General features: G+C 33.1%; 2 protein-coding genes across 4 annotated transcripts; one reads left to right on the plus strand and one right to left on the minus strand.

The window, feature by feature from the left end:
- Positions 1-5222: 5222 nt before the first annotated feature.
- LOC111677880 (venom protease) lies at positions 5223-14776 on the plus strand. Of its 2 annotated transcripts, none has more exons than XM_046951693.1 (6): positions 5223-5465; positions 7354-7465; positions 10040-10203; positions 13539-13675; positions 13739-14318; positions 14382-14776. In XM_046951693.1, the coding sequence occupies exons 2-6, from the start codon at positions 7378-7380 to the stop codon at positions 14652-14654; spliced, it is 1242 nt and encodes a 413-aa protein (XP_046807649.1). In that variant the 5' UTR covers positions 5223-5465; positions 7354-7377; the 3' UTR covers positions 14655-14776. The 2 variants fall into 2 exon arrangements, with proteins under 2 accessions (XP_046807649.1, XP_046807650.1); XM_046951694.1 differs by having other exon boundaries at positions 7359-7465.
- On the minus strand, positions 14650-19348 carry LOC111677879 (lon protease homolog, mitochondrial). Of its 2 annotated transcripts, none has more exons than XM_023439082.2 (9): positions 18869-19348; positions 18500-18755; positions 17296-17743; positions 17098-17227; positions 16503-17037; positions 16249-16441; positions 15464-16186; positions 15204-15393; positions 14650-15148 (listed from the first exon to the last, which is right to left on the minus strand). In XM_023439082.2, the coding sequence occupies exons 1-9, from the start codon at positions 19226-19228 to the stop codon at positions 14966-14968; spliced, it is 3018 nt and encodes a 1005-aa protein (XP_023294850.2). In that variant the 5' UTR covers positions 19229-19348; the 3' UTR covers positions 14650-14965. The 2 variants fall into 2 exon arrangements, with proteins under 2 accessions (XP_023294850.2, XP_023294851.2); XM_023439083.2 differs by having other exon boundaries at positions 17296-17689; positions 18869-19347.
- Between the last annotated feature and the right edge of the window lie 1439 nt (positions 19349-20787).

The following is a 20787-nucleotide window of genomic DNA, read 5'->3' on the forward strand; positions in this document are numbered from 1 at the left end:
AGAGCTTAAATTTGAATTAAAACAAAATATGTATAAAAAATACTTCTTCCTATACAAATAAACAAATTGAAACAAAATATATAAAAAATATAAAAAAAACTGGAAGATGATAGCGACGATTGGCAGTAGCACTATAATACAAATATTCTACAACAAATATATAAACTATATATGTACGATATGTATGTATGGATGACAAATATTACACACAAACACTTCGATAAAAAAGTTGTATTTGTTGCATTTGTACTTGAATTTACTTAAAATACAAACAACGTACAAACATTAGGGGTATTAAAGACGATGAGTAAATGTATATTTTTAAATTAATTAGCAATATGTATGCAACAGATGCTCATATATAATAAATAATATATGTACATTAGGGTGGGGTTTTGTTGACCGTTTTTTCAGAATTATGCGCAATAACAGAAGACATGAAAAAGTTCTACCCAGGCAACATCTTCGTGTAAAGGTTCGTGCTGAACAAAGGAGCAACAAAACATCTTTAGTCATTATTCAAAGTGTAAAGATGAATTGTAGTTCTTCAAACGACTACAGAATTTTGTGCTAATACGCGAAAAGCTCGCACTGCACTTAGGAGCAACAAAACCCCTTGGTCATGATTCAAAGTGTAAAGCATAATGGTAGTTCTACAAACGATTAAACATCCACAGAATTTGGTGCAAAGATGTTGAAGTGTATTACATCAACAATTGCTGAGTTGGCCTCATTAAACGTAAAATTTTTAACACACAGGGAAAGCTTCTTATAAGTTGAAAACATTGTTCTTACTCACAGAAAACATAAGATACCTTTCATCTATCAAACCAGCACACTTCTTACGACACTCTAACACTAGGTATATGATCCTACATTCAACCTGCATCATATACACTTAAAACCAACTCATTTACAATACACTGTCCCACATTCACTCCTCTGTGTAGTATCTGTTGTCTCGCCAATAGCACCGAACTTATCCCGAATTAAAGACTTTGCAGTTCTTCAGTCTTTTAACCGACATTCCCGTCCCGTGAGTTTGGGTTTAAACCACAAGCATCACGTGAACCCTGAAGGCATACCTCTAATAACCAGTATTAGAAAAATATCAATGCTCTACCGGTTTCCGTTGTACCAGATTATGAGGTTCATTGGTTCAATCATTCCAAAAAAGGCCGAGGATACATTTTCTGATCATCAAAAGTTTATAGTCCCGGCAGACTACTGGTAGGTACTGACATTTCCTTGGATTGAAATTACAGCAAGATGATGTCTTTTATCAAGGTAACATGCCCCCGGGGTGAGAATGTGGTGCAATAACAAAACCGCACAAATTGATACGCTGCTCAAATAAGCGAGGCGTTTTTGAGCTAAGGTTCTTGCTGCTCAAAACATCATGGACCTTTATTTAAAGTATAGTTTGTTTGCGTCATATTTATACTAATCCAACTTAAGCACTCCGTTATTGCTCGGATTACTGCCTATAATCTAGTGTTGTGATGGTATTAGTATGGATTTCATAAAGGTCACAAAAAGTTGTTGTTCCATTTAGATTTAAGGGGTAATATTCGGGGCATGACTAAATATATTTTTCAAGAGACAAAAATGTTTTGGTTTTTTAACCGATGTAGGACATACTTCACTCTATCTAATCTCCTTACTATTTACATTACTTTTATGTTCGACCGAAAATGGAATACAATTCGTAGCTATATAAGTAGAAGCTTCGAAGTTAATTTTGGAACCATTGGACCACGTATAGGAGAGGGTTAATGTTCTTACCGGTGTCAACACTATTAATTCACTTGAGCAACGTAAGGTGTATTTCTCATTTCTCTTAATAAAACTCTGGAATGTAATACTAAAATTAGGGACCTCGTTTCCGTAAGCCATGTATTTTTACACAACACAAGTCTTTTATCAAGAACACATCCATTCTTGATCAATTTACCAATTGATCACACAATACAATAATTACATTCATTCTTCAGTTGCACTATTCGGATGTGCAACAAACTTCATGCCAAAAATTCCCTGTCACTTTCGATGTAGGAAGTTTTAAATCAAATAACCACAAACACTATTCTCTCAATTCTCCCCTCTACTATAAATTTTCATAGTTTTAACACTGTATAAGTAGAAATCATCCCCTAAGTGAAGGACCAAGAAAAATAATGTGCACTTATCTTTGTTAATTGACCATTATAGCATATACTAGACTCTATAATTGTCGGGAACTATGATGGGATTTTGTTTGCAGAAGGGAGATCGTTGTCGTAACATTAAAGCAAACCGCTTTGGAATGTGTTTTTACAGAAAGGCTCTAAATTGATAGACAAATTGGATCAGAAAATCTATACTAAAAACTGAAAATGGAAAATACTAAAGAATCCTCCCCCAGGCACGTTTCCTTGATGATAGATCCCATTTTGCTGCATTGCAATCCGGGGGTATAGAGGTGATATCAGTACCTCTAGATTGTTGGTACTATAAACTGGTGATGTCACTTCATTACTCGGCTAGTCTTTGGTATGATTTGACATGGAGTCTAACCAGAAAACCACACAATCTGATACTACGGGTGGCCAGTTCCCCGCAGGACTATGTCCTGGCTGGTCAATTGGTTGAGGTTCCTTCGGGATCTACGTAAAGGTTGGGGTTTAAACCCAAATTCGCAGGAAGAGTAAGTGGTGGTTGATAGACTGACGTAAGGTCAAGCCAATATTTCGGGATAAGTTCGGTGCTGTTGCCGAAGACAATAGATATCCCACAGAAGCGTGACTGTGGGATAAGTTCGGTGCTGTTGCCGAAGACAATAGATATTCCACAGAGGCGTGACTGTGGGACTAAGCGTTGGAAATGAGTTGGTGTGGGTCTCGCCTACCCATATACCTAAAATGAGTGTGTCGTATGTTTTTCTCTAATGAGAATTTTTCCTTGCCCAGGTATGTGAGTAAGTACAAAGTTTAGGCTTATTTGATGGATACGTACTTATATGTATCGGATACGTTTCTAGGTGCTGTTACCGATTCAACAAAGGCCGACCCATCTGCGTTATTGTAATTTTTTAGATATCGGAAGTAAAGCAACGGGACGGCAGTGGTCAGAAATTATATAGCTCGAGTGCTTGATCAAAATATACGTATAGTGGACCTGACATCCATATACGTAAATTGCAACTTACGTGTAAGACACTCAAAGGGCCAGTGGTGAGTTGTTATTTTTTACTTACCTTGTGGATGAAAGATACCACCGTGAAATAGGCCGTCAACTTTTACTTCAATACTAAAGAATCCGTAATCACAATATTAGTTCCAAGTGGAAAGTCTGTCATTGGCAGACTTTCATCGAAATTGGATTGACATATATTAATAGTGAAACACTGGAAACGATGGAAAAATTTCTTTATCATTACCAGACTTTCCTCGAAAGTAGATCTAAATGTCTTGATAGCGTGTTATTCCAGATTGTATAGCCCCTAGAAGATTAAATTTATGAATTCAAAAAAAACATTGTTTCTGATTATTCCTTAATAGATCATAGACCAACATTTTCCATGAAAATGATAGCTTAACAAGTCTGATAATAGGATAATTTTTAGGATCTGATGTGGTATCGTCAACCTAACCTTACATAAACTTCATATTATAACTAGCATACTTTGGGTGCTTCGCTACCCTAACTATGTTCGATATCGTAAAAATATCAAAAAGTACCATCGGAAAAACGAAAAAGTACAAAGATCTCTTTCAATAAATTCTCATTTAATAAGGACCGTGTGTTCCGGTTAACCATTATAAAGAATCCATTTGAATAATAGAAAAGTACCAAACAGTTCCCACTTCCAGAATATTATTCAGTCAAGACCATGTATGTTAAAATTAATGTTCCTAAGTTGAATATTTTAGAAAATTAAAAAAAAACTACAATTTATGAGATAAAAAGTACTAAAAAGTTGTCTCTTAAAGCATCTTATTCAATGAGGACCGTGTATGTTTAATAATCATGTGTTTTCAGTTCATATTAAAGAACATACATAGAGTATCATTTGAAGGAAGAAAAAGTACCAAAAAGTGGAATAAAGTTTACCTAAGTGGAAAGTACTAATAAAAAGAGTACAATGTTTCCCCTTTTCGCTTAGAAGTATACTTTTTCGAGAATTAAGTTTACAAAATGTTCCGTTTTTAAATCTACATATATATCGCAGATAAAACTCAAACGATTCAAATCTGCATTCATTTATTTCAGAAAAATTGTGCTTTAAAAAAGGTAGCAAACAATTTACTCGAATTTGGTCCTATATAGGCCTTAGTACTCGAATTCCAAAATAATATACCAAAAGCTTATTTTGTGTGAGTAAATAAACTACTTTTTGAAATTTTATAAAAATTGGTTCAATGAGTTTGAATAAAATAAAATTTCCCGTTTTTTCCCTTTTTGGTACATTTTTCCCCAGTGAAATAGCAAACATTTTTTTACAATATTATTATTACAGATTTAGTCCGTAATTTAATAGGAATAATTCAATAAACCGAAAAAGTTTTCTTAATGTGCTAAAAAAAAGTACCATAAGTACAGTTTTGTTACACCCAAAAAGGACTGAATTTTAAAAAAGTATGAAACAGATGTCTCATAATTTTGAGAGATGTATCCAAAATATTTAGAAAAATTTGATTATGTTAATTAGTTTAAAAGTTATAAAGGGCTGAAAAAGGTACCAAAATCACCTTTGTTACACATTTTTACCCCTTAAAAGTACGAATTTCTAAAAAGTACCAGACACCCATCTGCTCATTTTAAGAGTAGATACGGGTGCATTTAAAATGTTTCTTGTATCACTAATATTATGTAAGATGTTAAGAAAACTAGTTTTACCCGTTTTTCCCCCTTTTTACCCGTAAATGTGCAAATTTCCAAAAATCCCTCCTTAGTGGATCTACATAACCAAAAACACATCTACTGTCAAAATTTCATGATTCTAGGTTCAGCCGTTTGGGCTGTGCGATGATGAATCAGTCAGTCAGTAACGCTACTCTTTTATATATATATATAGATAAAAGTTTTAAATTTTACAAATGTATCCAAATAGAACACAGACAAAAAATTTCCAAAATATTACATAACTACTAGAGATCGTGAATACCACTATTGTTTTCGTATACATTTATTTCTATGTATGAATATATTGAGATGAAAAAAAAACACAACACAAAATGGGAATTCAACCGGCATTAAAAAAAAAAAACTAAAATCAAATAAATTTTTAACAAAAATTAAAATTCACAAAATTAACAATATTATTTTAAGCTTAGTAGTGAGTGATTCCAGTCACAACAATTATTTTGATCATACGTGAAAACTAAATCAACAAAACTTTGTCGGTTGACATAATTTAAAAAAAAAAAAAAATAGTGAAAATAAAAATTCAAAAAATAATGTTTGCAAATTAAACTGAAAATAAGGTGCTAAATATTTTTTTGTAAACGATAATTAACAAAATATATAATATTAAAAAAAAACCTAAAAATAATGTAAAAATAAAACAAAAAGTTAATAATTATTTTGTAAAATATAATCGCAAACGGAAATAAAGCACGATAACATGAGTTAACATTTTTTACTTCTTAGCACGATCTTAAAACAATTATATTTCAAAAAATGAGTTTTTAATTTGAGTAGATTTTGGGGCCTTCAAATGGCTTAATATTTTTGAACCTTCATTAATAAAAAAATAATATTTTTATTATAAAAAATAAGTGTTTCTCCCTCTGTTTTTAAAGTTTACTTGTTTCTAGTACCTATAAGGCCAATAAGCCAGAATTCCCGGAAAATATTTTATTCCGAAAAAAAGAGTTACCTTGTGATTACGTTCGTTTGAATAGGACATAGACGTTTTATATTCAGGCAACAATTCAAACGCTGAACCTACCTTCGATCTGATTAGACCGATCTATGACGGCTTATCCAGTCTTTCAAACCTTTTTATTTTCTTCGTTGATGAGGTCGGCTGGTTATCTCCAGATCTAGCTTACCTTACCAGACTCTTCAGAGGTGCTAACTTTTTAGGACCATTTAGCTTAGAATTCTGGTCACTTTCAAATGCAGTACGTCTTAGAGTTAACGTTTGAAAACCCTTAGGAGAACCAGCCGGAAGTTTCTCTTTTCTTTTCGTCTCTGCAAACACTTTAGATAATGCTTTGTTGTCATCCACAGCTTCAGCTGAATCCACAGGCTTATAAACTTTTTTATTTTCTTCGTTGATGAGGTCGGCTAGTCATCTCCAGATCTAGCTTGCCTTAACGGACTCTTCAGTGGTGCTAACTTTTTAGGACCATTTAGCTTAGAGTTCTGGTCACTTTCAAATCCAGTACGCCTAAGAGTCAACGTTTGAGAACCCTTAGAGGAACCAGCCAGAAGTTTTCCTTCCCTCTTCTTCTCTGCAACCACTTTAGATAATGCATTGTTGTCATCTACAGCTCCAACTGAATCCACAGCGCTTCGGCATCAAATACATCATCTTTCTGCTTTTTACAGTCACGACAAGCAACTAATGTTGAAGGGCGCACAGTGCTTATCGGGTCAGCACCAGCATCTGCTTGCTGTTTGTTCTTTAGAAGTAGAAATTATTCCAATGAGACCGTAGATTCTTTCGTAACTACTTAACTACATCCTGCAAAAGAGAAATACCTTCTGAAGAAACACAGAAGGTATTTCTCTTTTGCTGAGAATGACGAAGGTAAGATCAGGAATTTTCGTTTGTCATTCTTTGCTTTATTTTCTTTTCTTCGTCAAGAGTGAAGGGGTCCATGTCTGCTGCTCCATGGTGAAAAATTAACGTTTATCTCACCTTATTAACCACCTTCTTTCAATAGACCTTTTTAGTTCCCCTTCTCCACATCAGCGAAAAGATGTGGAGTGACATCCGACCCTTGAGCAGATACTACAGTAATGTGGTGCTTACCATCAAAGGATAAAGAATCTGTACCCTAAGCTCCAAGATCCTGAAGCATGAACGTCAATTAGTGTTAGTCCTCCGTCTTAAACTATATCCGTCTCAGCACCTTACTTGCTCGTCCGACCGGTACCATAGTTTTACTCAAAATCGTGTTCGAACGCTATATGTTGAAAGCTAACTTGATATGTAGTTTTCTGAAAAAGGACTTTGTATGTGCTAAATAATGAACCGATTTCAAATATTTTAAATATATAAATAGTTTTTTATATTATCTTTAGAAGTGAATAAGTTGGAAATATGATAGAGATTCTCAAGGAAGTGTTTATATTTAATTTTTTTACAACTAAGCACTTTAAAATTTTTCAAGAAATTGAATTTAAAAATTTTTATTTCAGAATAGAAATAAACCGACGAATAAAATGCAATTAAAACTATCAATATTATTGTTAACCTATCTACAATTGTTATTGGAGAGGTCAGGTGCTGTTGTGACAAAAGAATATATAGGTAAGTTGAACAATTAAAAAGTGTTTTTGTAATACCTTACAGATTACAGACATAAGGGGTTTCTTATATAAAAACTAGATTCAAATGTGGACCTATTTTACTCATACCAAGCAAATTGCTTTAACATCTTATCTTTAGACTTAATCTTGTTTCCAACAGACATACGGACGAACATGAAAAGAGCTTCTTAGAACCTAATAAGCACCCAATATATATGTATATGTTTTTATGTACATACCACGTAATCATCGTTTGAAGACCTAAAATAGACTCTTGTATTAACCGTTGGCTTTTGCCATGCATGATGCGTTATCAAGCGGTTTATGAATGTAGTAAGACCTCCAACTGCATTATATAGTAGTTATTATGATTCTTCCGATAGTGTTCCTAGATCGGAAAAGTCTTCATTTTCAATTTAAAACTGCGTTCTGAGGAAATGTGTAAGCAAAAGGCAACGTTACAGAGGATAAGATATTGTCAGCATTTCAAAAGTTTTTATTGGGTATCACTCAACAATACAGATCACGCTGGAGCCGCATACTCGGTGACTCGCTTTTTAACAAGGTATGTTTGTTAATACCCAAGTATTGCCGGATAGTGGTTTCATATCCTTCTTCCTACATTGCGATTTGTGACATGAACGGAGGCAAGGAAAAGGCTGTCTTACGCTTCATCCTTTGGTGGTTTAGAGTCGAAATTCTAGCCGTAATTCCTTTTTTCAGTTAGTGAAAACAGTTTCAGAAGATTTGTATGATTATAGACAATAATGGATCTATCACTACATATTGATATGAGATTTCTTTATATCCTTAAAGAGTAGGGCACGATTAAAATAATTAAAGGATTTTAATTGATTCAATGGCATAAGCACCATTCCCGCACAGGCTTTTTGCTGATTTAATCCTAGTGAAATTTGATTACTGATGGCAGTTAATGCGATTTCGCAACCGTTGATAACTGAGATATCGACCAGTACATTTACGCTGGGAGTTAATTCAACAGATTTTGCAGGAATCGGGAATAATCAAATTCTTGACGGATAAGTTGAACATTTTAGTTTAAAATTTAAGCAAACTAAACCGTGACCCTTTTATCCTTCTTTGTGGAGACAACTATGATTATCCATTAATTGATCTATCCAGCGTTTTTATTTCTAATCATTGATTAAACTGTTGATATCCTAGTTTGGCAGAAAAATCAATGAGTTTCTCGGGTCGTTGCGCTCTTTAGCAGAAATACGCCTAGCCCTTTATCGGACCTGTTGTGCGCTCCTTAGCCAGTGCTTCAGGTGGGAATCGCACCTACCAACTCTGGTCTATCAGACTAGAACATCTCAATCTAAAAGCTTTGGCTTTTAGATTGAATATTTTTGTGGTTCTACACACCATTCCTACAGGAATCGGTAATAATCAGGTTCTTAACGGAGAGGCTTAACTTTTTTGTTATTAACTCAATAGGATTTTGTAGGAATCGGGAATAATTAGGTTTTTGATGGATAGGTTCAACATTTTTGTTAAAAATTTAAGCAGACTAAATTGTGACCCTATTATTCTTCTTTGTGGAGACATCTACGATTATCCATTAATTGACCCATTCAGCGTTTTTATTTCTATGAAGACCACATGACACACTGGACTTTATAAAAGCGTGAATCTGGTGAACTTCTCTGGACAAAATGTGTGTAATACAATACCACTACGGGGGAGTTCAAAGTACATATTGAGTATAAAAGGCACTATATACCCAACGAATACCAGTAATGGTTGAAATTTTGAGACAAGGATCGATGATAGAAAATCATGATCGAATGAAATATTAGGGCTAATATTAGACGGATTTAAGTTAGTAGATCGAAAGAGCATTGAGATATCTACATTGAATAACAACACTAGCTTTCAGGCGTAGTTTACGAATAGAGCAATAAAAGCATTGTAAGCCGAAGAAGTTAGGTCAGATACTAAGCTCTGAACGATATGGGTACCAAACCACTTGCCGTTTGTTGACAAAGACCTAATTCACTTGCTATTAAGAGCAAAACCGGAACCGCACTTAACCTCATAAAATAATGAAATATTCTGAAATGCAAATCAATTTTATTAAAATTAATGCTAAAATATGTATATTGAAAAATTTCTGGGAATTGTATTTCATACTTTTCGAATTTATATAGAAATTTCTAAAAAAATAATTGAAAATGTTAAAAAACTATTACAGATCTGTCTGACCTTTACATTTTATAGGAAGTGTAACATTTTTTAACATGAAAAATAGTGAAAACCCGGATACATTTTGTTATTTCATAGAAAACCCTAATACATATTAACGGATTAAATTAAATATTTCTATACAATATCTCCCTCCCATTGTTTCTAGGGTTTTACCAATGCTGCTCTAGAGAAGACAATTTATATTTATAATTTATTAAGAAACAATTTATGACACAAACACCTCAAGTAACGAAAAACTAAAACGTTAATTTGGTAATTTAAAAGCAAATTATAAAAATAAACTGAAATTAATATATTAAAACAATTGATGTGTGTTTTTTATTTCTTTCTTTATTTTTTTATATAGATTTACTTGATCTAACGGATAATGATGAGTTCCAGTGGAGTAGACATGCAAACAATGCTGCTACAGATGCCGTTGTAGCTGTCAATGATGATAGTAATCAAATGTCAAACATAACACGTCATAGTGTAAGCAAGAGACAAGCTATTGCAGCCGGACAATTGCAGGTGAGTTTTTATTATTATTAGTATTAATCATAATGTAATTGCCAGTCAGTGAGAAGAAGGGGAAATTTCTATAGAATTGTTTAATTTTAATTAATGCTAATGTAAACGTTGTAATCAAATATGCCATAATAAATGTAATTGAGGGGTTGGAAAACAGCCACTGTTTTGTAACAATTACAATAAAGATGCGATGCAATATTAAATATAGCATAAGTTTATTTTAAACTGTTTTTAAAAGTGCAATAAAACAGAAATAAATCAATTAATTGGATTGTTGGCATTATATTTCATCCGGAGATGGGACTTACCTATAGTGAATTATAATCAAATTGTAAACAAGTAAGACATGGTTCACACTAGGAAACTTTTTTTTTGGAAAATTTTGATTTGTGTGTGTGAGAGAAAGATAAAGAAATATCAACCATCTCTTTCTCTCACATCCAAAATCAAAAGTTTCCCAGTGTGAACCAGGTCTAAGAGCTCTATATGTCTATATGTTCATGGTGTATTAAAAACAGTCAGTACCAAAAAGTCCTCTTTTACATCACTTACTTCGGGCTCAACATGCTTAATTTCATGTTTCTAGATTCAATATTATAGAAATTTTAAAGAATACCTTTCAAAAAACAAAAAAGTACCCAAAAATTCCCTTTTATGGGTTTCCGCCTAATTCAGACTCTACATACTTAATTCCATGTTTCTATGTTCAATATTATAGAAAATTCATTGATTTGTTCTCGTCTAATTCGGGATCTACATACTTAATTTCTTGTTCCTGGGTTCATTATTATTAAGGTTCTACAATTGAAACGAAAAGTCGACTTTTTGTATATAGTTAAAAGTCCACTTTTCGACTTTTTGCATTTTATGTAAAGTCGACTTTTCGACTTTTTTCATTTAGTTAAAAGTCGACTTTCAGACTTTTAGTATTTTATAAATAGTGGACTTTTTCACTATTTTCGACATTTTGGAGTTTTTTCCGACTATTTTCGACTATTTTTGACATTTTCTACTATTTTCGAGTTTTTGACTTTTTACGACATTTCGACTTTTGTTTACAAAGTTGACTTTTCCATTTTGAATGTCGAAAAAGTAGCAAAAAGTTCTCTTAATTTCATGTTCCTAGGTTCAATATTATATATAAATCAAAAAGTATATTTTGAAAAACGAAAAAGTACTAAGTACCAGAAGATTCGGATGTCGCCGATGTCTGGTGTTCTCTAAAAACTGATTTCAACAAACATACAGACCAAAAGACGGAAATGGCTCAATCGACTACGCTATATATAAGGATCCATAATATATATATATATATATATATATATATATATATAATATATATATATATATATATATATATATATATAATATATATATATATATATATATATATATATATATATATATATTAATATATATATATATATATATATATATATAATATATATATATAATATATATATATATGTATATATATTATATAATATATATAATATATATATATATATATAATATATATATATATATATATATATATATATATATATATATATATATATATAATATTATATATATATATATATATATATAATATATTATATATATATATATATATATATACTTTATATACTTTATATACTTTATATGGTCGGAATATTATATTATAGAAATTACCAAAGGAATGACAAACTTATATATACCCTTCTCACGAAGGTGAATTGATTCTTTAAGGGGTAATGAGAGGGTATTGCATCGCTTTAAAATAAAGTGTTAACCTGTGTTGTATCTTGTTCTTTCTTTAAGATATCTTAACTTAATATTCAAAACAACTATAAAAGCATAAATTAAACGATTTTTCCAAATATAGATATAAATTCTATTTGCTGAGATATCGAAAATTGGGCGGCGTAATCGCCAGATGAAAATAAGTTAGAAATGATGATAGTAAATAATTGAAAAGCAATAATGTACCAGAGGTTTTTTGAAGCAGTCGCCCAAAGACCGACTCACTTGATCATTGGCAAAATAGCCCCGTTTTACCAAAGACTATAATAAGATTTGGATTAAGTCCAATTTAGTGAGTTAGTAAACGTTTAAGACTTACCGTCGACAGATCATTCTTTTATGGCATCATAAGGGTGGTCACCTTCCGGAAGATTGATTTCAGTTGGTGATTTCAGATGGTGGTTGTTTCCCCTATTCTTTTCACTTTAGATCAGTGATTGCTTTCTCCTTGTCGGAGTGTGCATTGGGTTTAAGCCCATGCTGTCTGTTATTCCGCAACGCTGCTACTATGGCGGCTTTATCGCCAATTTGTCGACATCAGATGGGATGACGTCCTGGATGTCTGTAATCACCCCTATTCTGCATTTCGATTACGTTTTCGCATTCAGTTACACAACGATCTACGTTTTTTAAAGTTGTTATTTTACTGACAGAAATTTTAACCGAAAAGCAGAATGCCAAAGTTGCATAACGGAGAAAATTTCGATTCGATATCATATGCTGAATAGGGGTGAATATAATGACGAAAGTCAGATGGATGGCTGATACCTCCGGGCATTTTCCCGCTGGCAACATTTTATGTTGCATGACGTTTGTCATCTTGATACATCCGTTTGTGATTAGGAGTCCATTATTTTGGGATGTCTTCAATACTCTCCACATTGAGGCTACGCAATTAAGGAGAGTGAGCGACCAATTGCTTTATATAACGCCCTGATTGCCTTCTTTTCCATGCTCCAGGAGGTGTCAGCGAGTGTTTTTAGAACTTTATTTCGGAATATCACTTTATAGTTGATGAAGGTGGCGTGCGAAGAGAAATAAAGGAGCATTTCTTAAACTACTTCCTTAGTCCATGAAGTGAATAGTGACACTTTGGATTTGTAAGTTGCTAACTGTATTTTGCATTCCTTAAAATGGTATACGATGGTGGTCTGGTATGTGAGAATACAGTACAATCATCTGCAAACGACACAATCGTGAAACCTTGGGGTGGTTCAGGAAGCGTTAGAGTTAGAGTGTTAGTTTCTTTAATACAACAGGCACCTTCAGTACATCAAAGAGTTAATTGTCGAGAAATATTTTACTAATTTTTCATCAGATATCAGATAAGTTTTGGGCCGAATTACCGCATACGTGAACGAAACACATCTCCATAACAAAATTTATCTAAAATTCATAACATTTTTGATCGTTGTCGTATGTCACCGTTAAAAAATTACGATCAAGTTTTTACGATAACGGTATGAGGATCCTGATTTACATTCATTTATTTTTTGCAGCAAATTCGCAAAGAAAATTAATTAATTTTTCCTTTTGCCATTTGTTTTAAGGAAAATCTTGCTTATGGAGAATGTCGTACACCAGGCGGAGAGGAAGGAACCTGTCGTCATGTTATTTACTGTCGTATACCGGAATTGAAAGATGATATCTGGCGTTTGGTATCACATTTATGTGTTATTAAAGGAAGGTAAGATAACATCAAAACATTGAAGTAAAATTGAAATTAATTTAAAACATTATAAAAATTAAGCACCATTGGCGTCTGTTGTCCCACACGCATCCTAGGTCGCTTGGGTCCACAAGTTATAACGGATGCCAATAATGTGGAACAACCACGTATTGTCAATCGTCCAGAACAGCGCGGCTGTGGTATAACTACTAAACAATTTCCTCGCGTCAGCGGCGGACGTCCTGCTGAACCAGATGAATGGCCTTGGATGGCGGCTTTCATAAGACGTGGTTATCCTTATATATGGTGTGGTGGTGTTTTAGTTACAGATCGTCATGTTTTAACGGCTGCTCATTGTATACATAAAATCAAGAAGGAAGAGCTGTTTGTTCGTTTGGGCGAATACAATACATTGCTTTTGAATGAAACACGTGCTAGAGATTTTCGTATAGGAAGTATGGTAACGCATATTGATTATGATCCCTTTACGTATGAAAACGATATTGGTTTAGTGAGAGTGGAGAGACCAACAATATTTAATACATATATATGGCCGGTGTGTATGCCACCGATTGGTGAGAATTGGGAGGGTAAAATGGCTATAGTTACAGGTTGGGGTAGTCAGAGATTTGGTGGACCACATTCGGATATTTTAATGGAGGTAAGGTGGAGGGGGGTAACATTTTAATTCAATTAAAATCTTGCCTTTTTTAAAACAAATAAGGTTAACTTACCCGTTTGGAAAATTGATGATTGTCGTGCTGCTATTGTTGAGCGTGTTCCCGACACTAGCTTATGTGCTGGTTATCCTGAAGGTGGACAAGATTCCTGTCAGGGAGATAGTGGTGGTCCTTTGCTTCTACAATTGCCCAACAATCGTTGGGTTACAATTGGCATTGTTTCGTGGGGCATACGTTGTGGTGAACCCAATCGTCCGGGCATGTATACACGAGTTGATCGTTATCTTCATTGGATTATTGAAAATTCGGATATTTAATAAAAAATATCTTTATGTTTATTATTCATCGGGATAAACGTTAAGGATTCTTTACATAAAATTGTAAAAAAAGTAATACAACAATTAAAATAAAAATTAAATCATTTTATACGTTTCTATAACAATGTTCGTTTTGTTTTTTGTTTCTTTTGCAATGTTTCAATAACAATTTAATAAAACATACAGATAATAAGAGGTATAGGATTAGAAAATTAAATTAAAAGTATGAATATATTTTAAAAAATAAGATACGCTCGTTTAATAATGCTTAGCATTAAAAATAAACTAATATTTCGTAATTTAAACTAAAACTATTGTTGCTGTTGCTTTTGGGAGGCCTGCTCCTCCGTATGATCAAATGCAATTTTGTAGACATCTTCGTAGTTAGCGGCAAAGTGCACCTCGATGTCACTGGTTATAAAGGCGGGTAATTCGGCCCAGTCTTTGCGATTCTCCTCGGGTATTATAATGCAAGTAATGCCGCTGCGTTTGGCCTGGAATATGGATAAAGATAAATATACAAATAATGTTATTTAAAATCCAACTTACCGCAATGGTTTTTTCCTTAATACCACCCACAGGCAATACTTTGCCTTTTAGTGAAACCTCACCAGTCATGGCGATATTTTGTCTAACTGGTTTATTAGTGGCTAAGGACATAAGGGCCGTAACTATTGTAACACCAGCACTGGGTCCATCCTTAGGTGTGGCTCCCTCAGGAACATGTAAATGTATATTGCTGAAAACAAATTACAAAGTTTTTTTTTAAAGTATTTCTTTTTAAAATGTATCTCTCTTCTATCCCTTACCTATTTTCCAAAAATAGATTCTTGTCATCTAAACCACGCATAAAGTTACGTGCCACTGTTAAAGCTATTTGTGCAGATTCTTTCATAACATCACCCAAATTACCAGTGACATTTATAGTACCACTAGTACTTTCACCCTTAGGAGGTGGTATACTATTACGTTTGGCTGTTTCTATATACAAAGCCGAACCACCCATGGCGGTCCAGGCTAAACCCATAACAACACCCGGTGGTGTAAGTTCATACATACGATCCGAAGAGAATACATGTTTGCCCAAATATGAAGTTAAGTTTTCATTGTTAATATCATGATGATCACCTTCTTTTTTAACAATTTTAAAGGCCACTTTACGTATGACTTTTTCTATTTGTTTCTGCAGATTACGTACTCCAGACTCACGGCAATAGCTGCGTATAAGAGTGCCTAAGGCATCATCATTAATGGTTATGTGTTTCTCTTCCAAACCACAATCACGCATAGCTTGTGGTATTAGATACTGACGGGCTATGGCTACTTTTTCCTCAGCCACATAGCCAGACATTTCAATAAGTTCCATACGATCACGCAAAGGTTCGGGTATAGTGTCAATAACATTTGCTGTGCAAATGAAAAGTACATGCGATAGATCTACTGGCACATCTAGGTAATGATCTAGGAAATTGGCATTTTGTTCGGGATCTAAAAGTTCTAATAAGGCGGAACTGGGATCACCTTGATAGCCCCTGTAAATGGAAGATAAAGATAAAGCAAAAGATTTAAAAAAACTTTAATCACCTATACATACTTGCCAATTTTGTCTACTTCATCTATTAATACCAAAGGATTTTCGGTTTTAGTTTTCTTTAAACATTGTATCAATTTGCCAGGCATGGCTCCCACATAAGTACGTCTATGGCCTTTAATTTCAGCCACATCTGTCATGCCACCCACACTGAAACGGAAATATTCTCTATTCAAGGCTCTGGCAATGGAACGAGCTGTATAAACAGATTTTAAATAATTAGTTTTTTTCATCAGCTGCTTCTTTTAACCACTTACCTATACTAGTTTTACCCACACCAGGTGGTCCATGGAAACATAAAATTTTACCCTGTGTCGAACCCTTCAACTGGCTAATGGCTATAAATTCCAAAATTCTCTTTTTAATATCTTCCATACCATAATGATCATGATCTAGAATTTCGGTAGCCTGTTCCAAACTCAAATTCTCTTTGCTAGTTACGCCCCAGGGTAACGAGGTCAACCAATCCAAATAGTTACGTGTAACATTAAATTCAGAACTGTGACTTTCCAAAAAGTTTAGCTTATTAAGTTCTTCATCGATAACAGTCATAACATTTTCTGGTACTGTTTTGTCCTTAAGCTTTTCACGATATTTCTCTCCAATGGCGTCTTTATCGTCTTTTTCTATGCCCAATTCTTTTTTAATGGCTTTAAGTTGTTCATGCAAAATGTATTTGCGATGTTGTTGCTTAACTTTCTCCTCTACTTCACGGCCGATTTTTTGTTGTAACTTGGAAAGCTCTAGTTCTTTTTTCAATATGCCCAAGGCCAACAAAAGACGTTTTGGAATCTAAAACAAAACGTTTTGTATTACGATAATTAAAAAAAAATAACAAAATTTTTAATTTACATCCATTTCCTCCATAATCTTTTGTAAATCTTCAGGTTCGGCAGCCGATAAGGAAGCTCCCAAATCACACAAATATACCGGATTATCAACAACACGTTGATTTTGATGCAACATTTGCTGTAAACTCTCTCTAAAAGAAGAATTAAACTTATAAATGAATTCTATTAAGAAAAAACTTTATTCTTCCAGTTGTCATACCTATACAAAGGATTCATAGTGATAATATCACGTATTGTCTTAATAACTTCCTGAGTTAAAGCCTTAACTTCTTCGGTTTGTTTAAAGTTTTCATGTTGAACATTAACAACCTCAACCATTAGCACCGGCATTGGTTCATTTGTGGCCTGAGCATCAGTGGCAGTAGTTGTTTTTGTGGCATCAGTCTCTCCAGTTACTTTAGCATCTGTAGTTGTAGCTTCATCAGTGGTGCTTGCAGTTTCAGTTGTTGTCGATGTGGCAGCAGGAGTTTCTGGTTTCAATTCTCTCTTTTGCAAACGTCCTGGTCTTGCTTTTCTAGACATTTTACGACGTTCAGCGTCTGTTGCTGGTGCGGCCGTAGATGTAGTTGTACCCGTTTGTGCTGTTTCATCGGCTGGTATTTGCATTTTTATATTAAATAGTGGATAATGTATTGTTGTTGTTTTTTCTGAATTACGAATTATACAAAATATATGTTGCATTTGGACAAAAGTATAGAGATATGCAAGAGTATATTTGTATATGTATGTAAAATGTATTTAAGGACACACACACACACAAACTATGTATTTGTTTGTGTGTTAAAATGATAATCAAGTTTACAAGCAAAAAATCAATTGATATATAAGGGGAAGACTTTATGGAATTAAAAAGGCATGAGCTATTAAGCATTATGTAGGGTTTTATAAATGCAGGGGAATAATGCCTTTACATCGTTTGAATGTTTTTGTAATACCCATCTATCTATCCATCTATCTATCTATCTATCTATCTATCTATCTATCTATCTATCTATCTATCTATCTATCTATCTATCTATCTATCTATCTATCTATCTATCTATCTATCTATCTATCTATCTATCTATCTATCTATCTATCTATCTATCTATCTATCTATCTATCTATCTATCTATCTATCTATCTATCTATCTATCTATCTATCTATCTATCTATCTATCTATCTATCTATCTATCTATCTATCAATCCATTAACATTTTTTTAATTTCCCGCCAAAATGTTAGAGTTTTACAAAACTTATTAATCCCCTACATATATGCAAATGTTAACATCATGGCAACCCTTTCATAAGAGAATTTAAAATAAACAATCTTCACAGATAAGATTTTGTAGGCAAATAAATGAATAAAATGGAAATTTCATGAATGAAATATTAATTTATAATTTTATAAATAAAATATACCTTTTGGTGGCACTAGTTCTTCCAATATTTGTCCAGTTATTTTAATACGTCTATGGGCCACTACCACCATTCTCAACTTATCGCCCAGATCTTGCAATTCCAATATTTGAGCAAAGGTACCAACTTTATAAACATCATCAAGTCTTTCAACAATTTCCGCTTCATTATCATTGTCTTTTTTCATAAAAACACCAACATAAGGCTGATTCAATTTCACTTTGCGTCTTATTAAATCAATCAGCTGGGGATTGGAGACCTTGAGTTTTCGGCAATATGAAATAAAAGTGAAAACAAGTAAACAAACTTAATTTATATAATCACAAGGCAGAATGAAACAACAACACCTAACACAAACATAACAAAATATACCTCTAGAATTTTCATAAATCTTGGAAACACCGGGTTACGTTTTGTGGCTAGTAAAGGCACGTGGGGCCATACTTCTGGCACCGCTACTGTAGCCGGCAATTGGGGATCTTTGTTGATAATGAAATCTTGTGGGTCCTGTTCCAGTAATTCCTCATCATCTTGTTTATTACGGCTACTGCAAAATGTTCTCGAACATACTCTCGTCACTAGAGCTCCCCTTAATTGTTGTTGTCTTTCCAATTGTCTATTAAATTGTTTAAGTATCAAAGAACGGGGTGCTCCTCTTTGGTTAGCCGCCACCAATTGTGTAATGTTACGTGCCAGAAAGTATCTTGGACTTGTAGCCAAACGTGATAACATTTTTTATGTTTTTTACTCCGATTTTTTTAATAAAAATCTTCCGAGACTGACGCAATTTTAATTATTTTCACGCACTACGAACTCACACACCGCTAAATTCTCTTTGACAATTGATTATATGACTGACAGATTTTTCTTTCTATGTTCAGCTGGTTGTCAGAAAATTAAGAGAGTTTTTTTTACAGTATTGCCAGACAAAAATATGGCAAACAAATGTTGTGTAAGTATTGCCAGAGTAAACATTATGTTTTAGAAAACCGTTAAGAATGCTAATACACACAATTATGGTACGATGAATACTTAAAACAATACAAAAAGATATTTTAATAAGTAATTTTGATGAAAATTCGTTGGCTAAAACAATTTTAATAATAAATTTAATTAATAATTGAATTACTTATGTATTTGCATTGTAATTATTACGATTTCATACATATATTTGACATTTTTTGTACGTTTGTCTTTCTGTGTGTAATTTCTACAATATAATATACTAGCATACTCTGGGTGCTTCGCTACCCTAACTATGTTCAATATCGTAAAAATATCAAAAAGTACCATCGGAGAAACGAAAACTGCAAAGAAATCTTATTCAATGAGGACCGTGTATGTTTAATAATCATGTGTTTTCAGTTTATATTAAAGAACATACATAGAGTATCATTTGAAGGAAGAAAAAGTACCAAAAGTGGAATAAAGTTTACCTATGTGGAAGGTACTAATAAAAAGAGTACAATGTTTCCCCTTTTCGCTTAGAAATATACTTTTTCGAGAATTAAGTTTACAAAATGTTCCGTATTTAAATCTACATATATATCACAGATAAAACTCAAACGATTCAAATTTGCATTCATTTATTCCAGAAAAATTGTGCTTTAAAAAAGGTACCAAACAATTTACTCGAATTTGGTCCTATATAGACCTTAGTACTCGAATTCCAAAATAATATACCAAAAGCATATTTTGTGTGAGTAAATAAACTACTTTTTGAAATTTTATAAAAGTTGGTTGGTTTGAATAAAATTAAATTTGCCGTTTTTCCCCTTTTTGGTACTTTTTTTACCCAGTGAAATAGCAAAAATTTTATTACAATAAATATTACAGATTAGTACGTAATTTAATTGGAATAGTTCAATAAACCGAAAATATTTTCTTAATGTGCTAAAAAAGTACCATAAATACAGTTTTGTCCCTTTTACACCCAAAAAGGACTGAATTTTAAAAAAGTACGAAACAGGTGTGTCATAATTTTAAGAGCTGTATCAATAATATTTAGAAAAATTTGATTATGTTAATTAGTTTAAAAGTTATAAAGGGCTGAAAGGGTACCAAAATCACCTTTGTTACACATTTTTACCCCTTAAAAGTACGAATTTCAAAAAAGTACCAGACACCCGTTTGCTCATTTTAAGAGTAGATACAGGTGCATTTAAATTTTTTTTTGTATCACTAATATTATGTAAGATATTTAAGAAACCCTGTTTTACCCGTTTTTTCCCTTTTTACCCGTAAATGTGCATATATATGTATACTCCAAGATAGGGAAGAGAAGGGATTTT

Source organism: Lucilia cuprina, chromosome 5 (assembly GCF_022045245.1).
Source record: "Lucilia cuprina isolate Lc7/37 chromosome 5, ASM2204524v1, whole genome shotgun sequence".
In the NCBI taxonomy this organism is placed as follows: Eukaryota; Metazoa; Arthropoda; class Insecta; order Diptera; family Calliphoridae; genus Lucilia; species Lucilia cuprina.